At 49.5% G+C, this 16,396-nt stretch overlaps 3 protein-coding genes across 3 annotated transcripts; all 3 read left to right on the top strand.

Annotated features, from left to right (window-relative positions):
• Positions 1-334: 334 nt before the first annotated feature.
• Positions 335-2,690, top strand: KD926_004558 (cytochrome P450; the record flags this gene model as incomplete). The annotated part of the gene is made up of 2 exons (XM_053098012.1): positions 335-531; positions 1,268-2,690. The coding sequence occupies 2 exons, from the start codon at positions 335-337 to the stop codon at positions 2,688-2,690; spliced, it is 1,620 nt and encodes a 539-aa protein (XP_052958036.1).
• Positions 2,691-3,278: 588 nt separating this feature from the next.
• sha1 (putative calmodulin-binding protein Sha1) lies at positions 3,279-6,096 on the top strand (the record flags this gene model as incomplete). Its single annotated transcript, XM_053098011.1, has 2 exons — positions 3,279-5,898; positions 5,963-6,096. 2 exons carry the CDS (start codon positions 3,279-3,281, stop codon positions 6,094-6,096), a joined length of 2,754 nt encoding a protein of 917 aa, XP_052958035.1.
• Positions 6,097-11,999: 5,903 nt separating this feature from the next.
• KD926_004556 (uncharacterized protein) lies at positions 12,000-12,386 on the top strand (the record flags this gene model as incomplete). Its single annotated transcript, XM_053098010.1, has 1 exon — positions 12,000-12,386. One exon carries the CDS (start codon positions 12,000-12,002, stop codon positions 12,384-12,386), a length of 387 nt encoding a protein of 128 aa, XP_052958034.1.
• Positions 12,387-16,396: the final 4,010 nt, after the last annotated feature.

Genomic DNA, 16,396 nt, shown 5'->3' with positions numbered 1-16,396 from the left:
CTTTTTCTCCTGTCATTTCCAGGAACTGTGCGGATGCTCGAAATAAATAATGCACAACCAAAGGGTAAGAGTCTCTCCCCTTCTGCCCGACTGCATAATTCATATATCTCGCTGCCTAGATTTCGTGTCGCCATGCGCGAACGAGTCCGATGATGAAGTACTGTACTTCCATGAACACCTCCTAGCGGGGCAGACCGAGGGATCCAAAAACGCTAAATTATCCAAAAACTTGCCCCGATTAATAATATTCTCCTTTCCCCTTCGGTCATTTGCTCCGGAGGCACCTGGCCGTTTCACCTTGACGCGGAGGAACCCTGGCAGGCATAACTCCGTGATGAGTCTACCGTCCTCCGATTGGAGCCTTCGGACACAACTACAGACCGTTGGATGTCGCACGGAGGAAGATGCTGGTAGCGTGCCATTACAATCTATCGCCGGTCATGATCCGAGCGCTAAATTGGCTCTTGCTCTGGCCCTCGTCCTACGGGCGACGCATGGAGGGCGGATGGCAACATGCACCACGCAATTTGCGTATGTGGGCTATCCTTGTTTCTCAAATTTGCTGATGTCATGCGTGCAGTCATCATACGAGGAAGTTCAGTAATACATATTCTTTGATGATACAGTAATTCCCAGGTGTGGAAATTGAGGCGTCATGATCTACATCCGAAATGCTTTATCTTCCTTCGTCTGCACTTATGTGTACTTCTAGCTGACACAGGATTAATAGGACTCGGTAGGGTTCTTTTTCCGAGTGCTCTTAAGCCTCGATTCTTAAATTCTCAAAGGGAATTTCTCCGATAGCTTATGATTGTCAGCAGCATAAGCCTCGTTGCTACATCCACGATATAAGCGCGGTCTCATAGATCTCCATTAAAGAACAATCGATCTATTCCATATGCAGGGCATAGGGCCATAGGCGCCGTGAAAGATAACAATGGCTGTAGATCGGCCAGAGCGTTGGATCGCATGCATCTTGACGTGGTCTTGCATGATACTGACTAGCGGCCTGAAGCCTCAGTGAGGAGGTGTATATAAGCGGGGCTGGTGAAGATCGCAGCTTTAGACTTCCCATCTCCTCGCACGAAACCCGGTTTCTGCCCCCAAAAAGACAATTCCAAAATTCTCCCCCGCGAACTATCTGGAAAATCCCAATCTTCCGGTCTCTGCGGAATTTTAGGACTCCAATGAATCCGATCGCGATCATCTCCCTGGCAGTCGCCTTGCTGCTGGGTCTACATCTATGCGGATGGCTGACTCCACGCAGATCGCGATTACCGCTGCCACCGGGCCCCAGTCTTCTGTCCGGCCCGATGCCAGTTAATGACATCGCGAGGACATTTCAAATCTGGTCACGCAAATTCGGACCGGTCGTGCATTTTAGACTGGCAGGCCAGAACTTTATCGTCCTAGGCACTCGCCGAGCCGCTCAGGATCTCCTCGAGAAGAGAGCTAGCATATACAGCTCGCGTCCGCCGTCCAAGTTCTTGGACAACTACCTACATAAGGGACTTGCGTCCGCGTTCATGCCCTACGGTCCACAATGGAAGCTTCACCGGCGGCTGTCATCAAACCTACTCAGCGCGAAAGCATCAAATGCATATCAGTACCTGCAAGACATCAAAAGCAAGCAAATGCTTTATGGATTCTTATCATCTCATGATTTCTCGGAGGCTTTTCTTCGCTACACCTCGGACATCATGTTTACCCTCATCTACGGGAAGGGGAGAGGAAGTGATGATGGTGACCACAAACGGCTCCACCAGATCAACGAGATGGCCGTGTTTGTGCTTCAGAAAGCTTCGTATGGAATGCTGCTGCTCGATCTTTTCCCCTTTCTCGATTGGCTCCCGAGGTTCCTTCTGACGTGGCGCGAGAAGGCCTCTGAGCTACACGAGAAGACCAAAAAGGTGTATACAGAATGCTCCAATATTGCTCTTCAGGGCGACAGCTGGAACTGGAGCCACGAAGCTCTGCAGAGGAGCGAAGCCAAGGAGCTCCCCTGGGACGACGTGTGCTACTCGCTCGGCGAGCTCTACGTAGCCGGCATCCACACCACCAAGATGGTCCTGGAAATCATGATCATGATCTGCATTCTCAAGCCGGAAGTCATGAAAAAGGCCCAGGAGGAACTTGACTCGGTCGTCGGCGCAGACAGAATACCGTCATTCAGCGACATTGAGAGCCTGTCGTACATTCGCGCGCTGGTCTCGGAGCTTCTCCGCTGGCGGCCCATATCTCCCATCGGAGTCCCTCACGCTGCGATCCAGGACGACGAGTACATGGGTTACGCCATTCCTGCAGGATCCACGGTCATTGCCAATCAGTTGGGGATGAACGAGGACGAGACGATCTTTGACAAGCCCCAAGATTTCAATCCTGATCGATATCTCGAAAATCCGGAACTTCCTGTTTCGGGGTTTGGGTTTGGGCGACGCCTATGTCCAGGACATCATCTGGCACGGAATAGTTTGCATGTCGTGACTGCACGCTTGCTCTGGGCATATGACATCTCCCCCGTTGACGGCAAGTTGGGTGACCAGTTGAATCCAGCCTCTTTCAAGGCCAACTTCCACGTTCGAGCTCCTGAAAAGAAACAAATTATCGAAAGCGAGAGCGCCGTCGCTGACAAGGACGAAAAGGCGATCATGGAGAAGATTCAAGACAAATTTCGAGGGGTGGGTGTATAGACATGAGTATTGCTGGAGTTTACAATTTTAGAAATCAACGATATGTGACAACGAAAGGGAGTAGACAACACTAAAATGGATGTCGAGCAAGGGTGAAGGGTACATTTCTTAGATAATTTCGAATTTTCCAAGTATGTACGGAGCACTTAAAGGTGTATTCCGGCAGTGAGTCTTCTGCCAGCCAGGAAGCTGCCGTGGGGCGCGTTGCGGGGGCAACCAAACGTCAACATCGCGTCTCCATACCTCCCCGGCTCGACTCTTCCCCCCTAAACCACTTGTATTTTAGCAGCTCCAGCATTCCTCCTCGTCATCGAAGATCAACAAATTTAAAATTACGACTCAGCCTTCCACCACCTTAAACGCTATCTACTGCGCCCTTATCCCGTTCATCACCGCTTCTTGTCCCCCGCGTTGTCCCTAGCTCTTGGCTGCCTATCCCTCGATTTATCCTTTAACTAGAGCCCAGCTCTCCTGCCTGGATGACCACAGCACGCTAGATATGCTCATATAAGGGGACTTGCATCCTGGAATAGCTAACTCTGAAATCATACTGCATGGCCCGGTTGAGCTTCATTCGCCTCCGCCACCATGTCCGGCCTTCTTGAAGATGTACCCACCCCATGCCCCTCCAGGCTGGGGACCTTCCAAGTCAACCGCAGCAGCGAGGGAAGCGACTCGATCTATAGCATGTGGGAAGACAGTCTCGATTCCTGCGAAGACACTGCAAATATTGAATTCACCACCGAAATCCGTGCCCCTGTCCTAACTGGCGCCAAACCCCGACGACGAACCAAGACCAGCTCTTCCTCGTCGTCATCGTCCTTTGCTATCCACGACGAGGGCGAAGAGAAGCACGCTCCGCTAATCACCAAGCGAAGAAAGGAGAATGGAACAATTGCTGCGCCTTCGAATCGAAAGTCCTCACTCCTGGCCCAGCCGGCTCAGCGATTCCGACCTAAAATTAGTCTCGCTGCCAATTCGCCTGCGAAGCCTACACGATCACAAGTGGAAATGGGTGGGAGGACTCAGCCTCGCAAGGTCGATGTGGATAAAAATAAGGAGCTCTTGATGAGGATCAATGGGGTCTCTCAGCAGCCACGTGCCAGTGAGGTGAAGGATGTCCATCGTGATGCGGTGTATGTCCCTCCGAATGAACCCACAGCGGCCAGTTCTTTTATGGGCATGTTCAGTCCGCTCAAGTCCGATTACCGCCCGCAACAGTCCTCTGAGAATACGAACGAACCGCGGGTTGCAAGAAGAGAACAAGCGAAATCGTCGCTCGCCGCCTCCACGCACAAAGCTCCGTTGCAGCCCAGCGCAAAAGTTCGCCAGGAGTCTCGCATCCATGTAGACGTGGTCGGGAAAAATGGTGGAAAGGAGAACATTCCTCCGGATACACTTCTGGTTGACGGCAAGGAAAAGGAGTTTCCGCTGGCCGAGTCTGGCGACATCTTCGACATTTCGAAACCGTATAAACAAGCAGCGAACAATCAGAAGCGCGCTCCCACGAGACAGGCAGTCAAGCCATTGGCTGCTAAGTCGGTCAACGGATCTCTCCAGACAGCGATGAACAATGTCAAGAGATCTTCGGTCAAGGCCGGCTTGAAAGATAACGTGAAGCCAAAGATGGACACGACGAGACGACCAATCTCGGAGTCCACCGGATCAACCCTGTCCAGCTCTTTGAAGCGATCAAAAGGCCCCGTTGCTACTTCCAAGGCTACGGCTGCGCGAGTTACCAGCAAGAAACTAGATCGCGAATATCCGCTGATCAAGGAGGAAATCAAAAATCCAGCTCTATTCGAGGACGACTGGCTTTCGCACCAGGAAATTGTAATCACGCAACTGGTCAACGAGCTTTTCGAATCCATGGAGAAGTCCACTATCAGTGACCCTCTCGCTCAACGACATAGCTTCCTAGCGCTTTATCAACACCCCTCGTTTGCGCGCCTTTACAAACGAGTTCAGGCATCCTTATTGTACGGTGCTTTGAGAATCCCAAAGGATGTTCTTGCCCGAAACACCCGGCTCAAGCAAGACCTTGGAATGAAAAGGAAATTCCTTGATTTTTGGGTGAAAACGTATGACCTTGGAGTACTGAGAGTGGGCTTGGAAACAATCACGGGCAGAAGAGTATCCAGCTCGAAGGAGACGGAGAAAAGCACAGCTGGCTCCGAAGATTCTATCCTGAAGCGGAAGGTGGAAAGATTCTTGGATAGCTTTCTGCTCCAGAACCAGGACATGGAGCGAGAGACGAAGGAATCTGATGCTAAACTACTCGGCAAAGCATATCACCGAACGGTTTTCCGCAGCATCATGCTGATCATTCTCTTGGACAAAGCGGCGACAGAGTCAGAGGAGAAACCACCTCGTCTTTTTCTCTTGTCATCGCCTTATAAGTCTTCCTCTGCTGTTATCCGAGGCTTGGGTCGCTTTCTGCTGCCCTCCTCTGGGGATGTCGTCAAAGCGTTGAATCATCTGGACTGCCATCTGACCTACGAGCAGCGTCCCCTCCAGGAGTACGAATACAGAATAAGCAACCTTGCCGTTGATCTGAGAGATGGCGTTAGATTGACGAGGATTGTGGAATTGCTTCTCGTTCCTTCGCCGCGCTCGGGCAATGCTCATTCCGAAGAGTGTGCATGGCCCCTTTCTCAAAACTTGAAGTTCCCTTGCTTGAGCCGCGCGGTCAAGAAATTCAATGTTGAAGTTGCCTTGAATGCTTTATCTTTCTTGGAAGGCTCGAGAGGGCTACTGAGAAATGTACGAGCAGAAGACATTGTGAATGGCCACCGTGAGAAAACTATTTCGCTTCTTTGGGGCTTGGTTAGCAAATGGGTTCACGATGAGCTCGTCAATTGGGATGACTTGAGCAAAGAGATTCAGCGGCTGAAGCTAAAAGCCAGCCAGCAGTTTGGATATGAACAGGTTGTGAATCAAGATTGGTTCCGAGGCGAAAACTTGGACATTTTGGGCGAGAGTGATGCTCCTGTTCTGCTGCTCAAGCAATGGGCATCCATTCTCGCACACCTTAAGGGCCTACAGCTGGACAACATCAGCACCAGCTTCGGAGATGGTAAGATCTACCAAAGTATTGTAGATGAGTACGCGGAGTACATACTTCACGAAGACCCCGAGCCCTGGAATAGTGGAAATCCCTTGTCCTTGCAGTCCCGTCTTCGAGCATTAGGATGCAGTGCACATTTCGGTGAGTTGCGACTGAAAAAGCAACGTTATTACGATTATGAAACGTCTCACTGACTGCTTCACAGCGAACCTTCTCCATCCCAGCACGTCCAAAACTCACATCCTAGACAATGACTCCACACTCGGCGTTCTTTCCTTCCTCTGCTCTCGCCTCCTCTCGGCCAGCAAACGCGCCGGCGCCGCGACAGTGCTCCAGTAGGCATGGCGACGTAATCTTGCACGGCGCGATTTGCAACGACGGATCGTCGCGCGAGATGTTGCCAGGCAGTGCGCCGCAGTGGTACAGACCCGGGAGCGAGTCATATGGGCCACTTCATTTATTGTACAATGGTGGAGCAACGTGAAGGCAAAACGAAACAGCAGCGTCGAAACAAGATACACGGCCGGGATGGACGGATGATCGGAGCGTCTACTTTGCCCAGTCTACGTGGCCAGCAGCATCGGCGGTGATCATCAGTCCGGGATAGGATTGGGTGCTTACGAGGCGACGAATTGTTTGTCTACGGATTTCGGAGTTTGAGGATCATTGGTGTTATTGGCATCGGGCATTAAGCATTGTTGGATTGGATGATTGGGAGAGGCGTTTGTTTTCTTTTTCTTTTCCTGCCCTCACTTCCACCTCATCTTTTTCTTTGTCTATTTTCTATTATCCATAATACCAAACCAACCAGCACCGACCCGAGTCCGAGAAGTGGAACCGGGCGGTTAAATGGTTGTCTGTTTCAAACATAAAACATCTCTTTCTTTAGCGTCCTCTCTTGTGCTGTGCGTCAATCAATCACTTTCCCTTTGTTCTGAGTCGCTGCACCAACCGTAGCTGAGTTGTCCCTGCCTACCTACTCAGTATCTACTGTGTACGCAGGTAAGTAAGTATTTTCTATCCCGGCGCCAAACCCCAGGAAAAAGCAAAGAAAAACATCTCATCTCTTATCCTGCGTCATCTTGCACAAACTCTGGGGAGATCTTACAGTAATGTACCTAGGTACCACTCTTGTGATCTTACCGGCTTGTATTCTCCGGGGTATTGATATTGGCATGGCCGACAAAGCATACATAGATGGCTGAGGGCTGAGGGCTGAAGGCTGAAGGCTGATTGTTTGATGGCTACGCAATCTGTTCCACGGCGCGCCGTGCGAGATTGCCAGGCCGAGACCGACCCCGAGGACGATCCTGAGGATTACTGTAGGGTGAGGTGAAATAAGCAATGTGGATGAGTGAGGACAGGGACGGGTTCGGGGGTATCCTTTCAAAGTGTATGTCTAACTACTGTAACTGTTCTTGTGGCTTTCTATTTTAGTTTTTCGTTTCTGCCTGGAGTTTGGCATACTCTGTAGGTGTAACTAGGACTAGGGACACTTACTGTTGATGATGATGATGATGAATGAATATATTTAGATATCGCGGATACCTAATTTTTCTAGGCATATACATATTTACTGAGCAGTGACTACCAATGATAGATAGCCAAGTCCAATCTAGTTACTCATAACTAAGTTAATCCAAGTACATGTAGTAACTAGTCATAGTTACCTACTGTCATACACTCTGTACTCAGGACGAATATCCAGTTACCTGTAACCAACCACAGTGTAAACATGAACGACACATCCACCTATCTAACTAACTACCTACTGTAAAACACCCAAACCGTTATATCATAGCTAGCTAGTTTACACCATGGATTAGTCACAGCCAAGCTCAGGATAGAATATACCCAGCCCACCCACTCCCATTTAGTCATACCCCGTAACTAAAACTGGGGGACAAAAAAGCCTCAGCCCTGTCCCCAGCCACCCAATCCAGTCTTAGAAAAAGTCAAAAAAAAAAAAGAGAAAAAAGCAAACAACCTAACCCGAAGGATCCATCCACGTTAGAGAATAAACCGGCCCGTACGAAGTACACCGTATGAAGTAAAGTGAGTAAGAGAATAGAAAGATCATCGCCACCACGCGGTCCCGAGGGGCGAGGCAGAGGCTCAGGCGGCTAAGTGACGTCATTCTGTCATTGAATAATGACTTGGTTGGTGTTTGCGCGGTTTGCGTTACGAACTAACTAACTAAATTATTCGTGGATAACTAATCCTGTGTACTCCGTAACTAAGTACGGAGTAGTTAGGTAAGTGTTCTATCTATAGCGATTATGATGATGATGCTAAGGTTGATATCATTAATAACAAGAATAATATAACGAATGATGAGAATAATAACAGAGGCGGGCTGGATTGTCATGGCAATTTATGACATCAACCGGACCCCATTCAGTAATGTAGTTGTACAACACACCAAATAAATTACCCAATTGAGATAGATACCTTACTACGGAGTATTTTCAGGGTACGGATACTATGATCTCCATCTCTGTGTACGTACGCATGGCTCTATCTATGAAGTAAACAATCAAATAACCTCATCTTTGTCGTCAGCCAGTCACTTGTTTAATCTGGTTATCTGTGGTATGACGTCGGACCATTTTCCCGTGTATATCTTTCGATTATACAGTAGGATGATTATGATCAAGTGTGGGGGATAGTCAACCGACTACGAGCCCAGATTGGACGGAAGAAAGAAACGGAAAAGAAAAGCAAACAAACAAAAGAAATTTCCCAAAGTGTACTCCGTACTTTGAATAAGAACTTGGACTCGAGCTCGAACAGAAATAGACAATGGAGTGGAGGGTATATGTGTCTCCAACTATAGGCTACGGGCGCCGGGTTCGGTCATCGGGTCGGTTGACGGTTGGAAGGTGTTTGAATTTTGGTGTCTTTCGTTGCGGGATATGATGTCCATGGTCTCCATATACCTAGTTAGTTACTTGATTGTTTATGTGCAAGATGAGATAACTCTCTCTCATAATCACGCATCTAAAATATATCAAATCATTACGGGGTAGTTATCATAAGTGCGGGGAACCTACTGCACGGTTACAGTATCGATCGCTCAGCCTGTTCATGTGTTCTCGTTGCCTCAGGGTGCATCAGTTAGTGAGTCTTGATGTATGGGCGATGAGAGATCTTGTTGGTAGAAGATGGACATGTTCCGAAAGTATATTCTTATGTAGGCAGGTGGGTTAGGTTATGCTGGGTAAAGTAGGTAGGTCGGTTTATGCTATACTGTAGTTAGGTAGTCCGTACATACTTACATAAAGAAACTAGATTACTAGTTACTTAGTAGGGAAGTTAGAAAGCTGGTCATGGGGTTTTGCATTTCCTTTGTAGAAAGGTAAGTAGGTGTCGAGGTACCGTGACCAGGACCATCCTCGGGATCCCCGATTCAGAAGGGTCAGCGAGGGTTACATAATTTCTTATCATCTTGGTGGCGAATTTAGGTAAGTAATTAGTTAATTTCTTAGATGATTGATTTAGTAAGTTGTTCTCGAATGAAACTTATCATGTAAGATCGTAGTAGCCTGACAGGTTGAAGAAATTGACTGGTTAGAGTCAGACTTGATTTGATTACTGTAAGTAGGAAATTCGGAAATGGGGAGGTTTCTATAAGATGAAGAAGTCCGAGATATCTTCTAGCTTGCTTTTCATTTTCTTACTCATAGGCTGTTGCCGTTGCCGTTGCCTTGCCTTTGCCTTCGCTTTTGCGTTTGCCTCTCATTTCGTACGAAGGCGACACGAACGGACGGAGCGCCCGTGATGAATGTATGTCCTGTAGGAGTAGCTTGTTCGTAGAATTGACTTTCTATACGAAGCTCACCGTACAAACACCGTAGTATCTACTATTACTTTACTCAATAATAATAATGTCTACTACTAACTTACCTAGTTAGTCTTCGCAGGAAAGTGATAGACTCCCGCGGAACAATTTCCATCAAAAATCAATGTTACCTCATCGATTCAACCCTTTCTTATCGCTGTCCAGTATACTCGCCGCTGCCACGCTGTAGGATCCCGGAATACCAGGTCGCCGCTGCGCTGCGCTGCCTCTGCGTCTGCCTCCGCCTCCCTCCAACTCAATAGACAGTAGAGGCAGTGTCGGCACTGATTTCTCCTGGTTTGCTTCGATCGCCAAGATCAGTATATGCACTCATCCAGCATATGATCGACGATGATCTACCACTACTACCATGGAAGCAGACACATTCTAGTTCGGAGTCAAATGGCCATTTTTGTTTTTCGTTTTCGTCGTAAGGAAGGGGCAGGGAGGGAGGGAGGGAGGACTAGGCTGGGCTGGGCTGGGCCCGGGTGGAATAGGGAGGAAACAAAATCGAGGGGGGGCAAAAAAGTGAGGGAGAGAGACAGGAATTTCACAAGCGATCTTGGCGGACTTGGCATGAGCAACTCAACTCAACTCAACTCGACTTGGGCCATGGGACCGGTCTTGAAGCGTAGTAGTATTTGCGAAAGTGTAAAAGTGAACGCCGCAAGGGGAAGTAAACTAAGAGGAGAGAGCGGAAGCGCGAATCGGGAACCGGACAATCTCGCGCCCCGACAACTCTTGAGCGTCACGACTTTCCACAGACCCAGACTTGGCAGACTCAATAGACTCACGGCGACTTTTTCTGCGCGCCTGCTTTTAGGGGAAGGGGGGGGTTTCTTGGCGGTATTCCCCGTTGTACGGGAGGAGTGGTCTGGTAAAGTGTGTAGGTAGGTAACTCCCTACCGTCCACATAGTCACATATTACATGGTCATAGGGGACGTTGCCAAGCGCTGTTGTGGAATGGTCCTCCTAAGTGTTGAGAGGAAGCAAGGGGGAGGGCCAGCGAGAAAAAGGGTTATTGTTTTTTTTTTCTTTTTCCCCATTCTCCCTCAGATCGATCGATGCATGGACTATGGAGGAGGCGTACTCCGTACAGCATACATATTGGACGGGCCTTGGCGACTCTTGGCGGAGATTCTTGGCTGTCTTTATTAGCTTCAAGGGGGGATCAGAGGAGAGGAGGGGTCTGGCCGGTGATCAATATATTCAGGAGAATCTGCCGTGTTTCCCCAGGGGGTCTTGGACGATGACGATCATGCGGTCCACGATGTGCCAGTGCGACGGGAGAGGGTACTAGAGATAGCCATAGTTCAGAACAGGATGCCGGTGATGCTATTCACGACTCGCGCATTATTGGCCCTTCGCTTGGCATTGCTCAGACATGCTACCTCGGTTTTTGACACTGACAGGTATGGTAGGAAGGATTGTAGGTGCAAAAATCGGGCCGAATCAAGGGGCACAAATGTTCTGGAAATATGTTGCCCCCCTCATCTCATCTTCTCTTCTCTGCTCGCCCCTCACGAGTTCTGGCCCACGCAAGGGAGCGAGGCTCCATGTGCGAATTTGCCAGGTTACACGGCGGCCGACTGGAATGAATGATAACGAACGAGTCTCGATCTTTCTGTCAGGTCCTGTCTTTCCATACCTGCTTACCTACCCTTACCTGCATTACAAGATGGCGTATTTCACGATCATCCTGGGTGTAACGCAGAGATGATACCGACTGTTGTAGTATCCCGTGGTGTTTTATCTCCTGCATCTTATAATGACCACGATCCAGTACTTTGTGCTCCCGTGGACAATGGACGACAGGAGAGAGGGATTTGGAAACTGGCTCTGCTCGCCATCGGTTATGAATATTAATTATTATGGAGAAGGCCGAAAAGGCACGGTGCAGCTGTCAGGACGGGACTCGCATTTAACCGCAGCCAGCCTAGTGGGTAATTAGTTAGTGTTCGAGGAAGCTAGTAGCTCGTCTGTGAATCCGTTCCAGGTAGCGGCGATTTGGCAATCACGACGAAAAAAGGTTCCAGGTTCCAACATCCAAGACTTCGGAATGCAGCTGTCAAAGGCAACGAGAAACGAGGGCCGAATGCCTCAGGCTTACCGGATTAGGGCCGACGTGCAGTGGGTTTAGCTGTTTAGCATCGAAGTTGACTTCTCCACGAGTGTTCCCGTGCTGCGTGTGCCATTCATTAAATCCCTCATACTGAGAGAGACGGCGAAACGCCCTTGGCCGACCTCGGCCTTAATTGTGACTGGCGTCAGATTCATCCGAGCCCTGCTTATCAAAGCATGGGCTCGATTGGACTTATTTCGGAGTAGTGCTTCATAATTAATGCCTGTTTCTATTTTTTATCCCAGTGCCTCCATTCACTAACTACACTAACCACTTAAATGTTCGGAGTCATCGTCATTACTCACGACAACTCCGACTCACTGGCGAAACAGCAATCATCTTCTGACTCTCTTACCCCCGCAGCGCAGGCTTTACCCGGTGCTCCGCATCATGACAATTCACACAACCTCTCCACCGGTGGATGCTGGCCGCTGGATGGTTTGATGCAGAAGGAAACGGCTGGGGTGGGAGTGTTCCCCAAGGTGTTGGCAACTTCCTGTCCGCCGAATACGTCCTTTTCTCCATCGGGTCGCCCGGTGACTAGTGGGATGACCACGATGCTGCAAGCCCCGGGCGAGCTGCGACGGAGGATAAGCGGTGCCGGCAATGTCCACGAGTTCTCTGGCCCCCTCCCCATGTCGGGTCTTGTTGATGCCATACCGTAAACCCTGTATGTGTCCAGTATCCATGACCGTGTAGCCATATAGCCGGTAGGATGCAACAATAGACCGAGCAATTAAACTTATGGGTCGGATGATATTTCCAAACGCCAAACAATCCGCTTATGTGGTGCTTGTATAGTTCGGGCATGGGGGAGAGGAGGGGAGGGGGGAAAGGATCGGAGCCTAAAGCGAACAACTGGGGGTCAATCCGTAAATCCTTCCTGCTCCATTGTTGGTCCGTGTGTGAGAAAGATGAGAGAGAGATCAGTGTCAATCTGTCAATCTGAATCTGTCGGTCTGTTTCTGCTTGTCGTGTCTGCCGGTCATGCTGTTGTCACGATGCGGACGCCGAACAGTGCTCCGTCCAGAGGGAAGGGAAGAGAATCCTTTGACAAAGCGCCTTAATCTCGAAAGGGAAATCGCAGACGTCGTTCGTATCGATGCTCTCTCCTCAGTTCTGTAGTCTGTAATTCGGAAACCTCATCCCAGGGCGCCTAGCGGTCTTTCTCGCAGGATCGGATCATGACTGGCGGACGTCCAAATCGATCCTGATTGCTGGAATGCAGGAGGAAAAGAGAAAAAGGGACGACCCAGGACCCACGACGAGGGCCAATGGAAATAAAATCAGGACCTCCCAGCAGGCGACGTGCGAGTGGGGGCATCCCTGAGTCGCAGGAAGCTTGACCAAGAGACCAAGACGCAAGCCGCCCGCAAGTCTTTGGTTCATCCAACCTCCGTCGCCCGGTCCCCGCTCGCTTTTCTGCTGCTCGCCTGTCACCGAATCTTTCGCTCGCTGACCGCTTCTCTGCCGTTGGGCATGGCTCGTCGTCCGTCGTCACCCTTCAATTTCCCTTAGGTTATGAGATTAAGGGGCCGACGACTCTCACGGTGGTTGAATGAAGTCAGAATGGAGAGGAGATCGTCCCTCCGGCACAGTTGAACTACGAATCTCGCCGTTGGTGATGTGATCTTTTACAGCGCAAAGGGCCAAAAAGGCACAAGAGCTTGGCGCAGTTTTCCCGTCTGTACGGCGCATGTACGATTGAATTTCGATTTTCGATGCCGAAGGACGACTTGGAGGCGACGGGTGGGATGGCGGCCGATCTTCACGAGAGTCTCCAACACTGCCTCATCTGATCAGTTCTCCTCTGCGCTTCGCCTTTCTTGTCATGAATGCCTAAAATCTAAATTTTGATATCATTAACTTTTTCTTCCCTTCGCTCCATGTGAACTGGTCAACGCAGGGTCTTGAGAACGCTCCAACTCATCACCCCTCGGGCGATCGCTGGTGGAGAACGCGCGCCCTTCGCCGTTCTCACCGCGAAAATCAAGTAACCAACATGACGAGATGTGGTTTCGGACAGGCGCCGCAATCCTGCCAGAGCGAACGATGACAGAATTGCAAAAATCCTCGTGGGACCCCAAGGGCCAATTCCAATCGGCACTTTTTACTTTTCAGATCAAGATCCGCCCGGGTGGTTATTTTAGGCTGGGTGGCTTTTCGACGGATCTTCATATCCATGTTGTACAGCCAAGATCAGACTATGTTGCCGAGTCTGTAGTTTGCAATAGTATCAGCAATTTTCGATGGGATTAATTTTGACCACCTCACTTCATTCCCTTGGCGGCAAGTTGGGATCGACTGCCCGCGACCGAGCAAACAATATGGAATCGACATGCCAGATCATTGAATCTTGGAATCGAGGCGAAGCAGTTCATACTTCATGGCTCCATAGCGCTGAGATACGGATTATTGCCATAGCGTCATGGCGAGGAGCGATCGGTGTCCATCCGTGGGTGGTTTAATTGGGTTGGCAGGGTCGTCGTAGCAGCTACCAGGTGTACGCACTGGACCGTGTACCGTTGTCCAGTTCATCGCAACGCAAGGGGTTCCCGGTCCGAGAAGTTCGGTGCCTTCGTTGCGGATTCGATTGCAGCTTCCATTCTCTCCCTTTGGCGAATCTTGACGTCGTTGCCCGTATCGACATTAGGCATACCGTCGGGGTACCTCGATTACCGCGACCATACGACTAGTCTCACAAGTCAAGAGTGATTGCCTTACGTCAGGAGAGCCAAGCCTTGGAGTTGAACGCTATTCAACTAAAACACTTCTATTGTTAGTCTTTGGCAGTGTATCTCTATCCACCAGTATATACACCGTACTACACAGTACGACGGGAAAAGGGGGGTTACCCCTAAATTCTATTCTAGTTCCCAAATCTAAATTCTAACTCATGAAGATGAAGCGCGCAGAGCGCCCGTCCTGACGGCTTGAATCATTTTTGGTTCTACTCCTAGCACTTTAGTGTGTCTCCATCGCGAGGCTCGTTAGTCGTTCCTGGTTGAGTGGTCTACGCTTTCAGACGCTTTTGTACTAGCCTGGCTAGTACTCCGTAGTAGCGACGGGTGAATTGGAGAAGGTTGACTTGGCTTAGAGCCTTAGAGCCTTAGTTCCACGGGCTACAGGAGCAGTTAGTTAGTGTTTTGTATATCCCCTTAAAGAAGTCCCAAACTAACTAACTAGAGAAACTAAAGTAAGTAATCATGGGATGGTGCTGCCAGTAGACTAGTTACGGGGCAAAAATGGAGTACCTTTGATGGTTCTACAGGGGGGTCGAGTATTCAGTACTGTAAGTGTGTAATGTGAAACGAGGCTTCGGCATGGTTTGCCGTCTGTCGAGGTCACGTGGTGCCGCGCAGAGTAGCACACCGGGCTGGCCGCTGGCCGCTGGCCGCTTCATGCCGCCCGGCCTCGTGGGGGCACGTCGCTTTCTCTCCGTTGTGTTCAATAATGCTTCGGTCTCTCCCCTGCCTGACGTTTGAGCCGGTGGCACAGCGTCTGCCTCTCATGATCGTGGTGCGATTAGGTAGCACCGTACTGTAGAAGTGACCGGAGGATAATCTTCATGTCAGTGTCTTTCCTATCCGTACGACTGGATTCAGATCGATTCAACAATATTCAACTCCTTAGTAATAGCCATCTCTAACGGGCTGCGCAGTTGGTTCAGTTTGGTTACATCCACCGATTACTCATCTCAGGGCTACCGCTCGAATTTACCACTGTCGGTGGTGCTGCTACAAAATGCCTCATAGTTATCTCGACGACTCTCGGTACCAGTTTTACCGACGAGTGAAACCGGCCTGTTATCCCTGTCATCATAGTTTACCGTCGATTCGATTCGTCAGACCCCGGTCAATCCGCAGCATGAATTTCTTTGTTGATGTCGGGACCCTAGGTCGCTATTATTGAGTCTGCCTCTGCCTCCTTGTTTCTATTTTGAACTGGTAAGGGAGTCCGGGCTTCCTTGATACGAAATACCATCCTCGGTGTACGGTAACACTCGACGTCACGTATGGTAGCCGCAGGAACCGAAGTCTGCATCGGTTTGGCGAGAAAAAAACGATGCGGTGGGTCGGGTCTTGGCGGGGTTGGTTGGACCGAGCGTCTCCTAGTCCGGCTGCAGAAGAAAAGAAGCCCAAGAGAAGATCAGGAAAAACTGTATTTTTTAGGAATTTGGATTTCCATTTTGGATTTTATTTAATTTTATTTTGGATTTCGAATTTTCTTTCCCCTCGCTGCCCTGTCGTTGACAGTGTGGCAACCACTCCTGAACAAGTGACCAGTGACCACACCGGTGGTCAGGTTTTCCCTCTCGCCAACCCCTCAACCAGCCCAAACCTGGCGCTGCTCTCCCGCGCCCCATCTACTTGAATTTACCCTGCATCGATTTTTTCTTTTTATTTTTTCCCTCCCACCTTCTCTCTCTTACATACGGCGTACTTACTATACCGACGCTAAACCACCCCCATTTAATAATTATTCTTTTTTCCCTCTTTTTCTTTTTTCTTTTTTTTTTTTTTTAATTACCTTTTTTTGCTCCCCTCCCCTTCTTATTTCTTTTTCTTTTTTTTTTTTTCTGTCTTTTATTCCCCGATACTTACTTTGGGAACATTTCTTCCTCTCTTTCCCTCTCTCTCGCTCTCTCTCGATCTGAATCCCACCCAGCATTGCC

This window comes from Aspergillus affinis, assembly GCF_023601865.1.
Source record: "Aspergillus affinis strain CMG 70 chromosome Unknown NODE_21_length_366722_cov_90_171905, whole genome shotgun sequence".
Classification (NCBI taxonomy): Eukaryota; Fungi; Ascomycota; class Eurotiomycetes; order Eurotiales; family Aspergillaceae; genus Aspergillus; species Aspergillus affinis.
This window is presented reverse-complemented; position numbering and strand designations above follow the sequence as displayed.